This window comes from Brachyistius frenatus, unplaced genomic scaffold, assembly GCF_029030835.1.
Source record: "Brachyistius frenatus isolate BFR_SWC_R1_liver_20210118 unplaced genomic scaffold, ASM2903083v1 Contig_17, whole genome shotgun sequence".
In the NCBI taxonomy this organism is placed as follows: domain Eukaryota; kingdom Metazoa; phylum Chordata; class Actinopteri; family Embiotocidae; genus Brachyistius; species Brachyistius frenatus.
This window is the reverse complement of record NW_027210616.1, coordinates 3,570,341-3,589,994: the sequence shown is the minus strand read 5'-3', so window position 1 is coordinate 3,589,994 and position 19,654 is coordinate 3,570,341. Positions and strand designations below refer to the sequence as shown.

The following is a 19,654-nucleotide window of genomic DNA, read 5'->3' as shown; positions in this document are numbered from 1 at the left end:
ATATATCAAAAGGTAACAAAGAAATCAAAGTTCGTGAAACTTTATTTTAAAATTTCAAAACCTAAGTTACAAAGTACTTTATAGGTGCACACAAAAAAAAAAAAATCCAGGAGTGCAAATATTTTATTACAATTATTCCAGTGAATCATCAACACAGAAAAATGAATTAAAAAGAACATAAAACCACTGTAGTAAATGTGGCACAAACTCAGCTGATTTTAAACTGAGAGGAAGTTTGTTAAAGCTGCTGCTGAAAATGGCAGGACAAAGGTTGTTGTGTTTGAGATCTCGGAGCAATTAATAATGAGAAATATATAATGGAACCAAGTCAACAGAGATAAATCATAAATTGGAACTACACCCTCTCATATAGTTCAATTGTTCCTGCATTGTTTGAGACAAGTTATTGTGCACATTGTGTGTCTGTTTCTGGTTTAGTTTCAGGCTCTATAACTCACCCCGTGGTTCTCATTTGTCCCGTTCTCCATGGTAACCTCGTCGAAGGTTTTTACACTAGCGGGACGGATCTTGATGTTCCTGGGAAAAAAAACATTTCCAAGTTAAGACTCCAGAATACCCCAAAACGTTCTGTTACTGTTAAGATAATCCGTTGATTACACTGGAGCAGAGAAGGCAAAGTTCAGCAACAAAACCACAGGAACTTAATCACTTAGATCAACACTGTGGTGCATCTATGACATTGTACTTTGAAAATACACGTTGTTTGCTTTGCATTTCAACACTCAGAGGCTAAAACGGCAGCTTAATTTAACTTAAGGGGTAGCTGTCATTACTGCTTTTCAGCACTTCCTCAATAAACACCCTTGGAGGACCTGTGAAAATCCAAGAGCTCAACAAATATTATTTTAAGTGGGCATAAATCTCAAAGCTGGCTCTAGTTTTGGGGGAAATTCCTCACAGGAGCCACAATACTGAAAGCTCTGCGACCGTCGAGCTGACGTGTGTATGTTTCTTATCACCTGCCAATCAGGGTTCTCATTGTCCTCAGGTCAGACCTTAATGTTCTACTGGTTGCGTTTAGTCTGAGCGCCACAGGAACAATACTTAGTTTGGATGTTTTTCAGTACAAATGTAGGCATTTCCTTTGCAAAACAGACTCTGCGCTGTTTGCCTGCAACAGTCAAAGGATTGGTTTACATGTATGTAAGACAAGGTGACTGATTCCCTTTGAATATCTTAACAAGTTCACAAGGAGAGCGCAACAGATTTGAGACAAGACCAAAAGTCTACAGCCAAGCTAGCAGCTCTGTGCGACTGTGCTGTGGTGCAGCTGTGTTTATTAGCTCTGAAGGAATTTAGTCATAAAACCAAATACTGGACAAACATAATTTCAACCTGTTTATAGTTCTAGATTAAAAGTTAAGTTAAGTTATTACAGTTCATCCAGAGAGAGCAATGAATGTGGGCCAAATTTCAACACCCTTAAAACAACAGATGTCAAACTCATAGTGGCGCTAACGGAGAAGTTCAGACCAACAATATTAGACTATTGTATGTCTTTGTTAAATTTTGTTCCAAACCTTTTAGTAGCTGTTCAAATAATTTACTGTGTGAAATTTTATTTAACCTGCTGGTGGCGCTTGAAAAAAAAAGTCAGGATCTCCAAAGTCAATATTCGTCCAATAATGTCTGAACAATCCCTCCAATCGTGGAAACTTGTCGGTCTGAACCGACAAACCAACACTGCCATCCCTTGTGATACATCGTTAGCATACTTGGAGGAACAGATGAAATACTGACATCTGTCCAAATAGATCGGAGTTTCTCTGTTGGATGTTAACTAGCCACTGAACAATGATCCATGTTCTCACCAGTTGCCTCCTGAGTCGCAATGGGAGAGGGGCCGAGTGGGTGTCTCCTCTGACTGCGCTGTGGCAGTCTGGTCTCCCACTTTGGCCAGCAAGGCTGTGTTGATGGGTATGTAGTGCTTTCCCTCCTAAATCAACAAAACAAGTAGATTTATGGTTGATGCTGTGTGCGATACACAAACACATACATGCACAGGTCGGCGTGAGCAGCCAAAGAAACCAAGGTCATGCCTAATAAATCCATAACCACGATCATGAAGTTGGAGTAGGCGGCACAGTTCATGGCCGGCCTTCCTACGCTGCAACAAAAGCTTTATTAATGAGAGTCAAACCTTTTCCCTGCTCGTACTTGTCAGTCTGAACTGTTTCTCATGAAGATTGCTTTCAAGGACTCATTTGTAATGCAGCATGCTGTAGTTTTCATGTGATGGGATGTGTGGTTGTCTTTATCTCTTATTACTTGACTGCATACTCTACAGTTTTGTGCAGTCTATGCATCAGAAGTAAAATATAATTCCTTTTCTTTGCGAGCCCTTTGTATCCGTCTGCACTAATGCACAATGTGGACAAGAAGCCTGTTCTCCTCTGTGAAAGGAAGAGGCCTTGCTCATCCTGATGAGTAAAAATGATCTGGTTTTCTTCAGGTTCAAACTCATTTTCTATCATCAGTGATTGTCGATGCAAAGTGCTCCTCTTTTTATTTCCATTCATCTGTTTCGGTAACATCTTGCTATTCATTCACCAAAAAATGTTTTCTTTTGTTCTAACTTTCAGGGCCTCGTGTAAGTTACACTGCTTTATGGAGGTAACAGTATTTTTTCATATTAATTTGAATGGAGAATAGGACGAACGGGCTTCAAGGGTCCCCTTAAAGTAGACAGAGAGCTCACTCCCTGGCAGCAGTGAGATACGCCACCACGTATGAAAAGCATCATGTGTCATTTTTTACATTTCAAATTCTCCATCTCAGTGGTTACAAAGCATTAATGTGTTCTAATCTCAGAGCCAGTCTGCTTGGATCCACTTTTGTATTTAAAAATCTTGACATGAGACATGCAGCTGTAGAAAGTGACACTAATGGCAGACTGTCATTCGGCCTCTGAGGGATTTTTTTTTTTACGGTACAGCTACACAGGTGTAAACAAGACGATTAATAGTGGCTGAGTTCCATTTAGCTGCTTCAGTTTCAGGGTCCTAGTAATTTCATATTTTCATGATTAAATGGGACACTTGATCAGAATTTTATTGGTGTTAGTAACACCCGTGCTTCTCCTGCTTTGACAAGTAAAAATGTCTGTTGTGAAAAAGCCTTATTGGTACATTTAATTAATTTCATAATAACAAACAGCTGTTAAGCCCTCTGACAGCCGTATAAAATCTACAAACTGTTGGTGACATTCATACCAGACGATGTTATTTTGCGTCACACATATTATCACAATGTTTTTCCATGTGTTTTCAAGTGTGGTTACTCTTACGAGGCGGATAGCACCATTTCAAAGAGAACCACGTGTTTGTGTTGTATGTTACTTCCCTTCTCAGTTACACTGAGCGTCCTCCCGAGTGAAACACTCAAACTTATTTGGGCTGAAGGGCTCTGATCAGCAATGACTCTTCCTGAATATCTGCAGGTTTTTGACTCATTCTGCGGAACTAGGGGCTAATATTGCTAAAATAAGTCTGAGAAGCCAAAACACTGCACAAAAATGTTGGGGATTTCAACTTCAAATACTGTATATTGTTTCAGTATTTGTCAGTTAGTGAGAAAACATCATCACCATCAACATATACAACTAATGATAATAAACTCAGTTTTCACATAATGAAGCTTGAACTCCATCTATCCTACCTGTTGCACGCTGGCCTGAAGCAGGTCTCCCAGTCTTTCCACCAGCTCGGTGAAGGTCGGTCGCTCCTGCGGCTCACCCTGCCAGCAGTCCAGCATGGTCTGATATCTATAAGTAAAGAATACACCAGTGAACACACACGCCTTCAACACAATGCAGGGACACTCTTATCGCAGTATATTTGGGTTGATGGATGGTAATACGTAGCACCTTCAGGAAGAAAAACAAAAACGTCAGGACTGGTGGTCCTTTGTCTTTTCATCTTCAATAAACCAACGTCTTTGCAGTGAGGAACCACATCTGGTTCTCCTCTAAATCAACTGTCATCTAGACGTACACTGTTCTCTATTTTGAGGTAATCCTCCGCCCCCCGGACTGTATCTGACTCACTCCTGGTGTTGGGTGTGAAGACAGCTTCGGTCAGGTCTCTGACAGTCTGTCAGTGTCTCTGACCATGTGGGAAAATTCAGGGCCTTTATGTGAGTTTCCATTGCGGTGGCCTGCCTCATTTCATGGGGGAATTAAGAAACAGAGCACCACTACTGCTGTTTAAATAACGTTCACAGCGTGCTACTGATTGACATCCATCAGTGATGTAACCTGATCCTGTTTCTGTTGCAGCAACCACTCCACTCCACACAGAAAGCTTACATTTTATGTAAATACAGCCATTATAATTCCCTTTTGGCATCATATTTAGTCATCTCATGTTTTGAGGACGTGGAGAAGCTGTTGTCTCTTCCTGCTGTATCCACCTCCTCTCCATCTGTGTGTGTGCATGTGTCTGCTCCTCAGTGATGTCAGGCCGGGCTGACAGCAGCAGAGCGGCTGTGATTCCCACCTTAATGAATGGAGAGTATACTCGTCCAGGTGGTAGCCCTCCAAACAGTGACAGGATGTGGAGAGCATTATCACAGCCCTTATGCATATCATTGAGGAGGAAGTAGACAAATTGTATGAATGCACAATTTAAACCACATTTCCTGCCGGCTCCATAATGAGAATAAATAGCATGGCCCAACATGTTTTGGGGTCTTAAGAGAGTGTAGTGTGTCTGAGGGGGAATGAGTCTGTAGAACAGAGATACTCCGTCCGGTCGAACGAGTGTGTCAGGATGGAAATGAGCATCCGATTTATTGTACTCCCACTTTCTGCACAGCATCCGCTAAATTCCTCTGCTATGTATCAGAAGAGGAGGAGGAGGGTGGGTGGTCTTATTAACAGGCAGGAGACAACATTCCTGTTGAATAGAGGTCAGCAATGGCACAAACTGAATGAAGGCGCCAGTAACCTTTCATCATTCTTATATTCTGAGTTTAGGATAAGGGTCATGGTGTCATAACCTGGGTTTAACAACACCTGTGATCAACTGCAGAGCTCTGGAGGGGATCAGGACAATTCACCCCAATGAGTCTGAGTGCATTGCTGTGGATCCCATTTGAACTGATATCGGTGGGTTTTATCTGGGTTTTAAATTAGCGGCAGGCCTCACAGCCGTAAGAATGCAAAATATGTAATCTGGCAGGTCTATTTTCATCAATGGACAGCCTGAACTGCGATGGAAAGTACAAGAGATTCTTGGCTCTTAGTGAAACCTGGAGTCTGGGTTAGATTTTGGGTATCATTTCCAATCACGCTTTGTGAAGATGATAAATTCATTCAGTTAGCTTTACTTGGCACAAAATCCTTCAAAATTATAGACCTTTAGAGACTTCAGTGTTATTAAGCAGAAGTGGAGCATTATGCTCTCAAAACAAATACGATTTCTGAAGTTTAACAATGTGCGTCATTTTAAATTAAAACCAGACACAACGTATGCACATACATTGAGCTCAGACTGTGATATCTGGGTCTGGATCAGTTTCACATTGAACAGAGGAGTCCTATTACAGAAAAGTTTGAAGAGCTGCATCACTGACAGACAGCAATGACACCAAAGAAGAGGACTCTGTGTTCTCCCACAGATATTTATGTATAGCAGAATCCTCCAACCTCCTCAAAGGAGCAACTTGGGCTCCAGACATGGCCTTTAAATGTGGTGCTCTGTTACATCTGCGCCACTGTCAGTCAGAAACAGGTTCAGAGCTTCAAGCGCGCCGCAGCAGAGCTAATCAGTGGCTAACGTTTCCTCCTGAAACATTGAGAGCAGGATTACCCATGATTCTTATCAAGCACCCCTGACCTGCTGGTGCAAAGAGGGAGACACAAACAATGCCTCCCCTTAGTTGCATATTGATATGGGAGGCTTTTACCTGCTGCCTTTATTTTCTTCTCCTCACAGAAGAGAAAAAAAAAAGCCAGCGGTTTGGAGCTTTAGGAAATAGAGATATAGTAAAAAAGTAAAAAAACAAAAAAACATAATTAGAATAATAGTTGAGAGTGGCATATCAGTGTTTTTTCATAGTTTAACCACCCGACAGTTTGTTTTTAATGACGTACAAACAAAAAAGGTTTCGCAGCCCTGAATTTTTGAAAGTCAGATTTAAGGGATTGGACTGGTAATGAGGACCTTCAGTGATGTATTGCTCACAAACGCAGTTCACTTCCCTGTTACTTTTATTTGTTGTTTACTAAAGCGTAGTTAAGAGTAATTCTCACATTTCAGAGGAAGAGTATTCTGGTGCTCTCATCCTGGTCCCCTCTTTCAGTCTGCAGCAAAATTCCTCATCAATGTGGACGCCAGGATACGGGGAGGCACCTGGGTGAGGAGGGAGGGGGAGAGGTTCAGGATATATTTGAACTGTTGTGCACAAAAATACCACGCACAGTCCATTGAATGAATACATGTATCCTAATGTGATGTTGTTTTATGTAGGTTGACTTCAAAATAGAAATGTAGTTTTCTGTCTGTGCTCGGTCACAAAAATATCTAATATTTGTTTGGAAACTATTGTAAATTCTACAACAGCTATTTATGACAAAATTAACCACCAATTAAACAGAAAAAAAATGAAATACAAAGGCCTTTTGATTAGAAATGGTTGGATTATTTAACTATGGTCCACTCGGGATGTTCAGTAAAAGCACAATGCTGTAATACATATGCTGCTGTGTCAAATGAATCTGTCAAATGCATCAGTTACCACCCAAAAGGGAGCCCCTACTAATCTTATTTACTTTTGAACCATAACCCTGAGAATAAAATTTTAATGTAGAGTCGAAGACTACTTCATGCTCAGCTCCCCTTGAAAACATAACATGAATCGTATCCAATTTCCCGTTTTGTTGATTTTGGGAACTATTGTATTCTAGTAATGTAATCAATACAATTTTCTGACTCGTTAAATTATATTATTGTTTGCCTGTATGCACAATATAATATATCATCTGTGTGGCTGTCCAAATTTATAGTGAACCACAGATTCAGCGTGGCAGAGTGTACTGCTTAAGTAAAAGTCACAGTCTATGACTTGTGCAGAGAAAACATTTGAGTCCCATCTGATTCTGCTCACATGGTCCATATTTCCTGCTGCAGCCCATGTGGACTCCGTGTTCTGCAATATGAGGGTTGGTGTGTAAAGACACAGTAAGAAGTGATCTGGGAGTTACATGATCGTTCTTGTCCACTACCTTCCATTACATAACAATGACCTCTGTACTATTAAGGTTAAAAGTCTATCTTAAAGGTCCCATATTTTACAGTCCTCCTGTGTTTTATTTACAGTCTTGATAATCATAAGAACATATTTTTGTGGTTACCAAAAACGGTCTGAATATAGTTTTACAACTGCTCTGAAGTTTCTCTCTGGCACACTACCAAGAACAGGCTGTTTTTTGTCTGTGTCTTTAAGATGCATCAATATCAATAATCCTCTCTTGTGATTGGCTGACTCTTTTCTGATTGATGCACACCCAAGCCAACCGAAGGTTTTTTTCCAGTCTTGTACCTTGCTAGCTCTGCAACTAAAAAACTGCTCAGTGTTTTCTTCCATAGAAAAGTTTGGACAGTGGGCCATCCAGGAAGAGATGACTTGAGCGTGCATTTGTGACATCACAAACTTAAAGAAGTCCCAACAGCAAGTTGCTGAGGACAAGCTGTGTATTTCTCCATGGATTGAGTGTTTTGACACTTTTATAGTATTTATACAACACCTAGACCTGCTTTATTTTTTTATATATATATTATGGGACCTTTAAATTTATCACAGCGTATTGATACCTACCTTTTGCTTAAACATTTAAACATACAGTTTTTAAAGAAAAAATGTCTAAATATAAATCTACATAACATTTAATGTATGTTTTATATGTATCCTATGGTGCAGCAAAGGGAACTTTCAAAACTGCATTCAACATAACTTTGGTATGTCATTTTACCATATTGTATACTGTTATATCGTGTTATAAAATATTTTACCTTGTTTTAATTGTGAGACAGAATATTCTCTCATAGTTATCTTATATTTTTCACCATTTGCATCACTGTTGGTGTATGTGGCAGGGTTATGGACAAACACCATGAAGATCTTGTGCACTTTTTGACATCAACAGTATAATAACAAGCTGGATATCTGAGCTCACAAAACAGAACTGACACACTTTTGGTTCACAAAGTGATCTGAAAAACACGCGTGGGTTAGCAATAGTTTGACCTCCAAACATGATCGGGTTGCAAGACTCAGTCTTTTCCCATTTTTCTTGGTCATTTTGTATCCTTATTTCCTGATTTATATATTTGAGGCCCGGCTAACACTACCCAGATGTGTAAGTGTTGTTTTAATGGAAAATGTGGTGCGAATCTGTCGAGTGAAGAAGAGGAGGGAAAAAAAGAAGGTAGAAATCATGACGTCATTGTTCTTTCTATCGAAAAGAATATGCAATTTCACACACTTTCAGCAGCAGTGTGTGACAACACCAAATGGCTCTGATTCAAAAGCTGCACAATCAAAAAGTATGCTATAGCAATACATCCAGCTTTGGTTCTCTGCTTTTTTACAGCTACTCGTATGTTTTCCCTGCTTCCCATGGTGACGTTTGAACATACAATATTTCATGGTCAGTCTTGCTACAGGAACGTGTGGTGAGCTCTGTGCCACGGTTCACAGGCAATCATGGGCCGACACACAATGCTGCCTTAAAGGCTGCAGTGGTCTCGCAGCAGGAGCACACTTTTACAGTGATCTGGCTGCTTGGTTACTGTGAGTATATATTGCCAGCTGAGAAGAAACGCATAGCTTAAATAGGAGGTGTTCCCTCGTTTTTTTGTCCCGTGCCTGTACTAATATTCACGGGCTTCCACAGGCACTAATGTTTTTTGCACGAGTGGCAGGAAAATGGCTCTCTCAGACTGACAATGCAAGTGCGGGGCCTTTGTCCCAAAAGCACAATTATACAGTGTAAAATGACAGTTATTACCCGGTGCATCTGGTGAGGCTGTATGGCTGGGGGCACCATACGAGTCCAGCAAGTTACAGCTTTCTTTACTCTCAACGTATATGATAACAGAACCCAGAGTTTAACTGAGATACCAGACTTATGTATAGGTGTTAGGAATAAACACAAAGAACCAGTAAATCTGAAGTGAATGTCAATATTTCAATCTCACTTGGGATTTAACAGAGTACTTTAATTAGAGAGCATTTTAAATCTCATTTAAACATTTCATGAAAGGAAAATTAATCACAGCTGTAAACACTGCAAATGCTCGAATATAGTACATTGTATTATGACTATATGCTGGTTTAAGCTTTAGGCTGGTATTTGCCTCTGCATTGAAGGTTGTCTTTGAAAAGTTGTTGCTGTTCACCTTTAAATAATTTAGCATTTTTTAATGAAACAAGTACAGTTATGCCATTACCATTATGTGACTCCTGTTGCGTAAAAGCTGATTTAATAAAAGCTGCTTGGCATTCAACCCAATAAGACCACCATTGTGTTAAAATTGTTGCTTGTGTGTCACTTGTGTATTCAGTTAATTAAAGATATGTGATTCATTTTACAAATAGATATTTTTAAGTCTGCATGACTTTGTTAATTTCTCTATGAGTAAGGTTCCTTGGCTCCCAGATGTGTTAAAAAGTATGCATATACTATAAATCCAGTGGTCAATACTGACCCGGGACACTTACCCAGAGAGAAGATCTCCCACATGAGAACACCAAAGGACCAAACATCACTCTGAGTCGTGTAGATCTTGTCAAAGATGGCCTCAGGTGCCATCCACTTGAGCGGCAGTCTGGCCTGTGTACGAGTATTGAGATAACAAATCATCTACTGCCTTATCTCACCTGTGGACATCTCACTTATTAACACTAATTACATGATTACATCAGTGGAAAACTTCCCGGTTTAAACTGTGTGATCATGGTTTTCATCTGGCTGAGCCTAATTCAGTCTCTTAAGCACACATACTGTACACACTATTTTGTGTCACATTTCCAAAAACTGCTGAATTTGATTTAATCCTCCTTTCTTTCTGCAGAGTTAGTGGTAGCTTATTTCTGCCTGGCATCTATTAATACAGTAAATGACTGACAGTTAAAAAGTAAACAAATAAACTTACATCTCCTTTGCGGACATAATCCGGGTCTTTGTAGATGTCTCTGGCAAGTCCAAAATCACAGATCTTTACAACATTATTCTCAGACAGCAGGATATTTCGTGCAGCCAAATCACGATGAATGCACTAATGAAGAAAAAGAAAAAAAAGAAAATCAGATTTAAAGAGACAGTCACACATAACTTCAGGTTTTCTGCATATAGGTAGGTAGGTAGGCATTTACTTTATTAATCCCCGAGGGGACATTTTTTTATATCGCTGACTTCACAACGGTACAGAGAAACACACGGTCAAGTCATCAGTGATATATTACAAAAGGAAATATATTTTTTTTCCTTATCCAGGCTAAGAAATAGTCTGTTGCAAGTTATTTAGAACAACGGCTTCATTCTCTCATCAGTCTCATCCAGTGTCACAAAAACTATGAATGGCTTGAAAAATAAATTAGTTGTAGACCGACATCCTCTAAAAACCAACAGGCCTTCACAAAAATAAAAGTAAAGTGGGTCATAGTAGAAGCATATCGGCATCTTTTTAATTATACTTATTAATGTATAATCCAACAACTTCAAAATATAAAATTTCTTTGAGTGTGAACCAGTTTGCTTCTACTCGGACACTTTGCTGAGATAAATTTAAGTAAGCGTGAACATGGGGATCCTTCACTATGTTATGTAACAATCAAATGAAGAACATAAAAAAACGTACAACACAAATCAAATGTACAGACTGCTCTATGGTTAAGGGGGAATACCTTGCGTGAAGCCAAGAACTCCATGCCTTTTGCGACTTGGAAACTGTAGCAAATTAAATCTTCCAATGTCAGGACTCGCTTATATAAATCCTCAGATTCTGTGAAACAAAAAGAACATAAAGTTTTCCCAGTGAGAAACATTTTTCATTCTGGCCTTTAAGTTTAGGACAGTAATTGTGCTCATCTAGGCATGTTGTTTAAATACAGTCAGAGTGATTTGCAGTTCTGTCACATAAACCAGCAAAGATGAAACACTATTGATTCTCAGGGGGAAACTGCAAATTTAAAGTCCCGAACTACAACATCATCTTAACAATTCCCCCTGTCACGTACTTGTCTCCTCCCACACACTCTGTCTTTCAAACATCCTTTACAAAAGAATGATGAAAACAAATTACAATTCCTTCTATTTTTTAGATGTCGGGTGAAACGTGTGCTTGTTGTCGCACTGTGCTGGTCGGCGGTCTCAGTGTGGAACTCACAAGGAGTCCTTCCACTGGCCCACCTGAGTAAACAGCTAATCAAACCAGAAATAACACATCAGAAACAACATGGCTGACGTGCCGAGCCAAAGCCAGAGAGCAGAGAAATACTCGGGTCAGGACAGGAAATAAACAGACGCCTCCCCAGACTCTGTGGGGTGACAGTGGCTCCTGCTGCAGTGATTGTACTGCTGAACAGGAGGAGGAAACGTCCCATCAGACTCCGACTAAAATAAAATCTGAGGGGAGCTTTGATTCTTAGGCAAGAGGGGTGGAGCAGAGGTGAGAGTAGGAGGGTAGGGGGGCAGGGAGACAGCAGGAGGGACAAACAGGGAGGGAGGGGGGAGGATTGCGGGGGTTGAAGGGGAAGCAAGACGTGCTTGGCCTTTACCGTCTTCCTCTTCCTCTGAGTCGCAGTAGCTCTTATCTTCGATGAAGCCAGAGCTGGCTGAGCTTCCGGTGCTGGCCACACTCTCCAGGCGGCGCTTCATCAGCTCGCTCAGCTCACAACCCGACCCTGATGACACCACCTTACCGTCCTGGCTCTGACCGGCACACATATATCATGTTAAATGAGGTTAAACTCTCGAGATAGACAGATAGATGTATTTTATTGATCTCAAACTGGGAAATTGTTGTACTTCTTGCTGACATGCATTAGGAGCTTGGTGGGAAACCCCCTCGATGCATGCAGTTAAAATGGATCTGATTCATCACAATGAGTCTTTAATTGTCAAACATAAGAATTTCCACTGTGATTTTCAAAACAGTCACTCCCTGCTCGCAGTGCTGAACTTGTAGCTACAATGATAAGAAAATAAGAGCGCTGGAAAGTTTAAATCATGCAGGCGATGACTCACCTTGTACACGATGAAGTCATCTCTCTTGCTTCTCAAGTAGTTGGACAAGTTGCCGTATTTGCAGAACTCCACTATCATCATCAGTGGTCCTGTTCAGATGGCAGATTTCTCATGAATATTATAACAGCATGCAAAAACTCACAATGGATAAACACCAGAAAGACAGAGATGCCAATTTAAACCTAAACTGAAACTTCAACAACCTAATGATGACTCAGTGTCCGTTTTGTTATTCTTTCTTTCTTCTTCTTTACATTTTATATTATGAGCTTTATGTTTATGTGGTCAGTATTAATGCTTACCTCCAGGTTTTGTGCAGGCTCCCAGCAGGTTGACCACATTCAGGTGATGGCCAATGTGGATCAGGATCTTTAACTCTGACATCAGAGCTTTCCGCTCATTCGACGTAGCACCTCCTGTGATAATATAAACATGTACAGACTTTGTCCAGCATTGGTTGTTATGTCATTAAATATTCTGATGAAAAGGAAATAAGCATGTTACATTTTCCTGTAAGCCTTTTAATCTCTCCAGCAATATTATGTTCAGGTGCAATATCAAGAAAAAGAAACAGGTCCACCCAGATTTTAGTATTGAAAAGTATTTTCATATGCTTTGGGACACAAACTTTATATAGTAAGTAAGTAATAGTACAAAACACCCTTTACAAATCTGACTATCATGTGAATATATCATTTGCAGTGAAACACCCAGTGTTTAAACCATTTACTATTTTTTTCTGAGAGACTCGTCAATCACGTTCTTTATAAACGGGTCCTTTTGGAGCAGAAAACTTGAAATCAAAAGAACTTAAAAAGCTACTGGACATCTAAAACTGCTTTTGTAGAAATCAGTAATATCAGAGAAGTCTTAGCCTCAATTAGTTGAACTCTGAAGTCTCATATCTCATACAGAATGACAATAATATGTATTGAAATGTCTATTCTAAAATATGTACATATACAATAAACACATCTTTTGTTAGTATTTTTTTTACTTTACTTTAAGAAATTATTTGCAGTTTAAAAGTGGAGAGATAAAATGGGGGGGAAATGGATGGTGGATAACTGGGGATAATTTAATTTAAATTAATGAAATATGGTGGAGAAATAATAATGCTTTAAGCCCAGTGATATGAAGCAGCTTTTGATGGAGGACATACTCAATGATAAAAAACAACATAAGTGAAGAAATAAAAGGGGGAGTGCTCACATTACATACTTAATTTCATTAAGTTTGGACAATTGTATCATGTCTTCATGTTGAATTATGAAAATCAAGATTTAGTGGTTGTTTTATGTTGCTTTGAACAACCACATATTTATGAGCTTGAAGTGAAAGCAGCCAGGGAGTCTCTGGCTAAACCACGGTCAATTTGAGGAGACCTGCTGCTTTCCATTAAGTTTGACCTACGACTAACAGCCAGAGAGGCTGTTCCTGTCAGAGCCTGTGATTTATGCCGAGACATGATAAATGATAAGACAGTGAGCAATACATCTACCCAACAGCCATCATTTTGATCCCTACTGATACATCATCCCCATATCACTGATAAGTCTGCGTTTTGGTTCTCTAGTGGTGAAAAAAAAAAAAAAAGCTTTAAAATCATCATTTACACATAAATCTGTGATGAATAAAAAAAGCTATGCAAATCAAGCCAAAGATCTATTTAGCTTCTTGGTTTTCCTGTTTTCATTTTGAGCCAGCATTTGTAGGTCTGTGTGAATATTTGGAAAGACATTGGAATGAGATTGTAAATAATTCCTTGTAGAAATCAAGACCCGAGACCGAATTGTTTCCAAATGTGAGTCTCTAAAACGTGGCAAATATAAACATGTTTTTAATCGTCATTTTGTACTCATCTCTTACACTTTTGAACTCTTCTTCACCTGCACATCTTGGACGTTCTAATCAAAGCTGTCAGATGTGCAGAAACTCAATCTCTTCATCAGGGACAGGGTTATAGGTCTTAGCCTTTACCTCTACCTGCACTTTGCAGGAAACAGACATTGAGTTCTTTGCTTTGAACTAATATGCCTCTCAAACATTAGTTGCACACGTGGGGCTGTAGCTTTCAGTCTGTGATAAATATTTTGCAGAAATGACATGATATCTTAAAGTCATCTGTACACATAAAACAGTAAATGCTGTGTAGTTCATGCTGTTATAAAAAAACAAAAAACAACAACAACAACAACAACAACAACAACAACAACCGACCCAGAAATGCGTCAGTATCATCACCTATCCAATTATGTTCGTCACAGTTTTTAATGTCCTACCTTTCAGCATTTTGACCGCAACAGTCTTGCAGGTTGAGAGCTTGTCAATCCCAAAGGCGGAAGCCTCAACCACTTTTCCAAAAGCTCCGTGGCCAAGAGTTTTTCCTGGGAAAGGAAGAAGGTATTTGATAAGTGGGACAACGTTAGGAATTCCTAAAAAAAAGAAATCAGACTGGGTTCAGTCAGTCAGTCACTCTGTAATTAGAGCGAACCGCTGGACTTCTGATCACCTGGCAGTTTTTAGAGAAAAATGACCCTACACCCCAGCTGCTGAGAGGGGAGACACCTGTTTCCTGTGTCTTAATCTGGCTGTGTATATCCTTACTGTGAAACACTTTTACTTTACGTTAAAAACTTTTAGCCTCATATTAAAAAAAATCATTTGTCATGTGCAACCCGTAAAGTGTGGTTGGACTTCTGGTCTTTGGGTCGATATTCGCAGTTGAGGTTAAAAAAAAACAACCTCAAACCGGAAATGTCACTCTCTCTCTCTCTCTCTCTCTCTCTCACACACACACACACACACACACACACACACACACACACACACACACACACACACACACACACACACACACACACACACACACACACACAATGAGTAAATTTTTTGTCATTTAAAAAAAATCTGTGTCATTCAATTCATCACCACAAATATGAAATTATCAAAGACATAACATGCTTTGTTATTGTTTAACAACTGCAGAAAAATTCAGAGGTGGCTAACAGGACCTACATTTGATACATTATCATTGCCTGTTCTATATGAAGTCTTTTAATATCAAACCTTTTTGTACACATAGATATGATGGCATAGTGCTCACCTAGTCGCAGGCGGTCACGGGGAAACTCCCATTTGCTGCTGTCATACTGAAGAAGGTCATTCTGCTCGTCGAGCGGATACTCGTCAGGATCGATGATGATAGATGGACCCATTTTGTAGTTTGCTGGTTGCTGAAGTATTTAGAGGATTATCATTATGTTTTTGACTATGACAACCAAGTTTTGCACTTGATGTTAAGTGGGAAGTAAGTAAAGGAAATGTTTATGGTAACATTGAGATTCTTCCTCGTCACACATGAGTAAGCTAAAGACACAAAGATGTTTCTACACTTTGTTTGGATGAGCACATTAGGGTTTCTCAGCAGGTGCTTACACAGTACCCTTTCATAGTTCGAAGAACTGTAGGAGGAAATGCACCCTTTTTTGGGAACTGAGAATCCTTTTAGTTGTTAGGACTCTGTTTTAGGAGGCTTATTTAGCTCCTTCTTCAGGGTAGGTACTTTCTCAGTACAATACGAACTATGGTAACACTGTAATACACTGACTCACGCAAGCCCACCTCCAACAATCCAAAATACCCTGGGTTGAAGAAACGTTGTCAACCATTGGCCGGCTTACAACATTTCAACATTCTTAATGGTGGAGTGAAACAGAAAAAAGCTCTTGAAGGTACAAAGTTCAAGGGGAACGGCCCAGTGGGTAGTGCCTCTCAACAAGTCCACAGAACTGTTTGATTTGAAAACGCCTAATGTCACTTCTCACGTGTTGGCAAATGATAAACTCACGTGGTTTCTGAGGAAAAAAAGGAATACAAGGCCTTACCTTCCTGAGCTTCCGAATGAAGAGGATAAGCATGAGCCAGAGGAATGTGGCTGCAGCTCCTGTACACACCAAAATGATGACCTCAACATTTGGCTTTCCTTCATCTCCTGGAAAGAGAAAAGATATCGTCAACTTCCAGCCCTTTTTGGCACAAAATTCCTGAGCATTTTTTGTGATCTCATAAGCTGTCATATTATATTGGAAGAGATTTGTGGTGAATTGATATCAAAAGAAAACAGTCTGTTATAAATGTGCGGTTTTTGACTGAATAGTCTGAGACTTTTATTTTATGTCATTCTTTCTCATTATTGTTTATTTGTTTCCTTAATTTTTCTGAGAGATTGTATATAAAAAGGAAGCAGAAACACACTTTGGTGTTTCTTTCTGGTTTGTTTGGAACATGCATACCACACTTTTTTTTTAAATGTTGATCTGGCTCTTATTTTCAGCAGTCCTTGACTAATAAGCCACCACAGAACATGCACACAGCGTGTTGTTGGAAGAATATTTTATTGAAGATGATGGTTGCATGATATCTCACCTTCACATGTGAATCTGTAATTCATTTTCCATGTCAAGGCACACAAGCACTCACACTTTAAGAGCCAGGCCTTCTACTCCAATTATCTACGGTGTGTTTGCAGTCCCTTGGTGGTTCTAGCAGTCAATCTTTTTGGACTCATTAGTGGACCTCTTAACACTTCACAGAGGTTGTGTCCTCTTGGTAAGGGTCCACAGCCAAAGCCATGATAATAAAACCCAAGAAGGAATTCACTTGGCATTCCTGGCAGCCACACATTTTCTGTCAGAGGGGACTTTCTCACTGAAGTCAGACCAGAGCCATTTGTAGTGATGACAAGAAAACATGAGGCCAAGAGGGCCTCTGACATGCTTTAATGGGGCATGCAGAAAATGCAATGACTCAACGACTTCGCCAAATAATTAGTGTATTTGATCTGCAGCAAGTATACATTGCTTCACACTGAGGAACCAGTATTGTAAATGCAGGAGGTTGGAGTATTGATATTTTTTGATGTATAGGTAGTTAATGTCCCAGAGTGACTCACCGAGCACAGTAACAACAGCACTTGTTTTCGCGATACCCTTGACATTGCTGGCTATGCACTCGTACAGCCCCTCGTCATCTTTCTTCACTCTTTCGATGGTCAGAGCTCCGTCGTCTCCCAGCGTGACACCTGAAACACACAAACCTTCAGTTAATTTTCAGTTGATGATACCATAAAGTTAAAAAAAAAAGTGTGGCATTAAACACTTAGGACTCTGTGCAAGTGCAGGCTGGCAGTAGTACAGAGGGAGATGAAATGCTTTTTTTTTTTTCAGGCACTTTTAAAAATTGAGGATTACACTGGCCTTGATGCAGAGTAGGGGGGACAGTGAATTGATGCAATTATGGTTTTACTCGAGATGTTTATTCTTTGAGCAAAAACCACAATAAGCCAAAAGTAATATTTTCTGTGGAAACTCAGGGCAAGAAATTACATAAAAGTACAAGAATGCAACTGAATGTGACTGCTGAATATGTCGTCCTGATAATAGTATTTAGTTTCTTCTAGACCTTCATCCAGTTTGTGCTTTGCTGTGTCAGGTTTGTTTTTGTGCCACTGGTCGCCTAAATTCTACAAATCAGAAAAATAATGCATAGTCATAGCACATTGAATACTATTCTGAGAGGTACCTGGACTTTCTTCCACCGGAACACCATTTTTGTACCACATGATGTACGGACGAGGAACTCCCCAAGCGTAGCAAGCCAGCACCAAAGTGCTGCTACTGTTCACATCTTGATTGGTCAGATTCTGACTCAGCCATGGCCGTATTCTAGCTGCAAAAAAAAAAAAAAAAAAGAGAGAGAAAGATTTAGAAGTGCTGTTGCTCTACTACTGTCTTGTTTAGACTTATCAGGTGTTGTAAGGTTGTGTCCCGTGTTCCTGTGTGCTAATGTACAGTAGCATGCCCACACATGACTACACTTCTACAGAACAAATAATCTTTTCAAGGTACATCAGCTGACTGTTTGACAATATATACAATTTATAGAAATGATGTTGCAATTAGTAACAACTACTTACAATAGGAATGTAATCGGCTTTTCACATCCTCCTCTCACTTACCATCAACAAAAAGTGCAGCAGCTTTGACTTCAACCCTCTTGTGGAGCTTGAATGCTTGGCATTTGTAGCCTGCAGTGCTGTTTTGGGACACATTATGCAGATACAGAGAAAGGGAAATGGAGTAGCGGTCGAGCTGGAGACTGGACACGTTGTAAGAGATCGTTTCATTCCTGGAATCCAACCACTGTAGGTCTGTGTAGAGGTAACGGGTTGCCCGACAGGTCAGGGCGACGTCATCGCCCTCAATGGCTGTCCGAGGTTCAATGCTAATTTCCTCAGGGTGCTCTGATGCGACAAATAAGAAGAATGTGGTAAATTAGGTTACGTTGAGGTACAATATCCTCAGTTACAGATATATTCAGCGGTGAGTTGCGGTGAACTAGTTAGTGATAATGAATACGGTAAATGGCATTTTACATGTGTTTTCCATGCATGCATGTATCCTGCTGGCCGGAGATCCTAATTTGGACACAAATCTGCTCATCACAAGGCCAAGAATGTCAAATTTGCAGTCATTTCCTGTTTCATCACTGTTAATTGGAAGCACGTTGCCAGCGGACAACGTTGCTGCTGGCTTTTCTGCACTCGTCCAGTTGGAGTGAGGCTGAGTATGCGCCCCAAGGGAAGCAGATTGTGCTTGTTTATTCAGTTTGCTGGAAAGCGTTCTCTGTTCCGTAAGAGGAGACAGCTGCTATTACAATTCTGTCCTCTTTTTAAGCAGCATACCATCATTTTCCGTCTTCCTCACCTCTGGAGGAGAGCAGGAGTCCTCTAAGGAATTCTCTCTCTCTCTGGGAGAATAATTTCTGGTACTTGGCATCCCTTCTATTCTATCTATTCATCTACATCACACCATCTCCTTCAACTATTCAGAGGATGTGATTCAGACAACTTTTATGGAAATGTGATTCACTCTGTTGCAAAGCTGTGTTGTGTGTCTTGTGTGCGGCAACACCTCATCCCCGCTGTTATTACATAACTGTCTCAATATATATTCATTTTGGGAACATTTGGAAATAGTCAGACACATAACAAAAATAAATTCTCATTGCACACAGCGGCTTGCGGAGAAAGAGGAATGACCTGCTGGCACAGGAGCAGGAATCCAGTTATTCATAACTGCTTTTAAACACGTGCCACTATAGCACTCCATATGGCTCAGGACATGTTTGCCTCGCTCCCACCCTGAAGCCGTTCAGCTACAGTGGAAGATGTTTTCAATTAATGTCCCCCTCTGATCTCTTTATTGCACAATACAATCTGCACATTCCTTCCCTGTTCTTGCAGTTCATTACAGCGAGCACCATAGATTATTTGAAAGCATTCAGCCAATGGTACAGTGCGCTTTGCAATTACAGTATAAC

At 40.1% G+C, this 19,654-nt stretch overlaps 1 protein-coding gene across 1 annotated transcript in view; it reads right to left on the bottom strand.

Moving 5' to 3' along the window:
* kdrl (kinase insert domain receptor like) overlaps positions 1-19,654 on the bottom strand; it is a 44,641-nt gene that overhangs the window by 5,905 nt on the left and 19,082 nt on the right. The window contains exons 13-28 of the mRNA XM_069694388.1: positions 18,291-18,575; positions 17,855-18,001; positions 17,226-17,354; positions 16,159-16,265; positions 15,378-15,507; positions 14,554-14,658; positions 12,574-12,687; positions 12,272-12,360; positions 11,803-11,956; positions 10,930-11,027; positions 10,179-10,301; positions 9,745-9,856; positions 6,275-6,374; positions 3,679-3,784; positions 1,833-1,957; positions 459-537 (exon numbers count right to left, since the gene is read on the bottom strand). Of these exons, the coding sequence (XP_069550489.1) occupies positions 459-537; positions 1,833-1,957; positions 3,679-3,784; positions 6,275-6,374; positions 9,745-9,856; positions 10,179-10,301; positions 10,930-11,027; positions 11,803-11,956; positions 12,272-12,360; positions 12,574-12,687; positions 14,554-14,658; positions 15,378-15,507; positions 16,159-16,265; positions 17,226-17,354; positions 17,855-18,001; positions 18,291-18,575 (2,003 nt within the window). The remainder of the gene's footprint in view (positions 1-458; positions 538-1,832; positions 1,958-3,678; positions 3,785-6,274; positions 6,375-9,744; positions 9,857-10,178; positions 10,302-10,929; positions 11,028-11,802; positions 11,957-12,271; positions 12,361-12,573; positions 12,688-14,553; positions 14,659-15,377; positions 15,508-16,158; positions 16,266-17,225; positions 17,355-17,854; positions 18,002-18,290; positions 18,576-19,654) is intronic.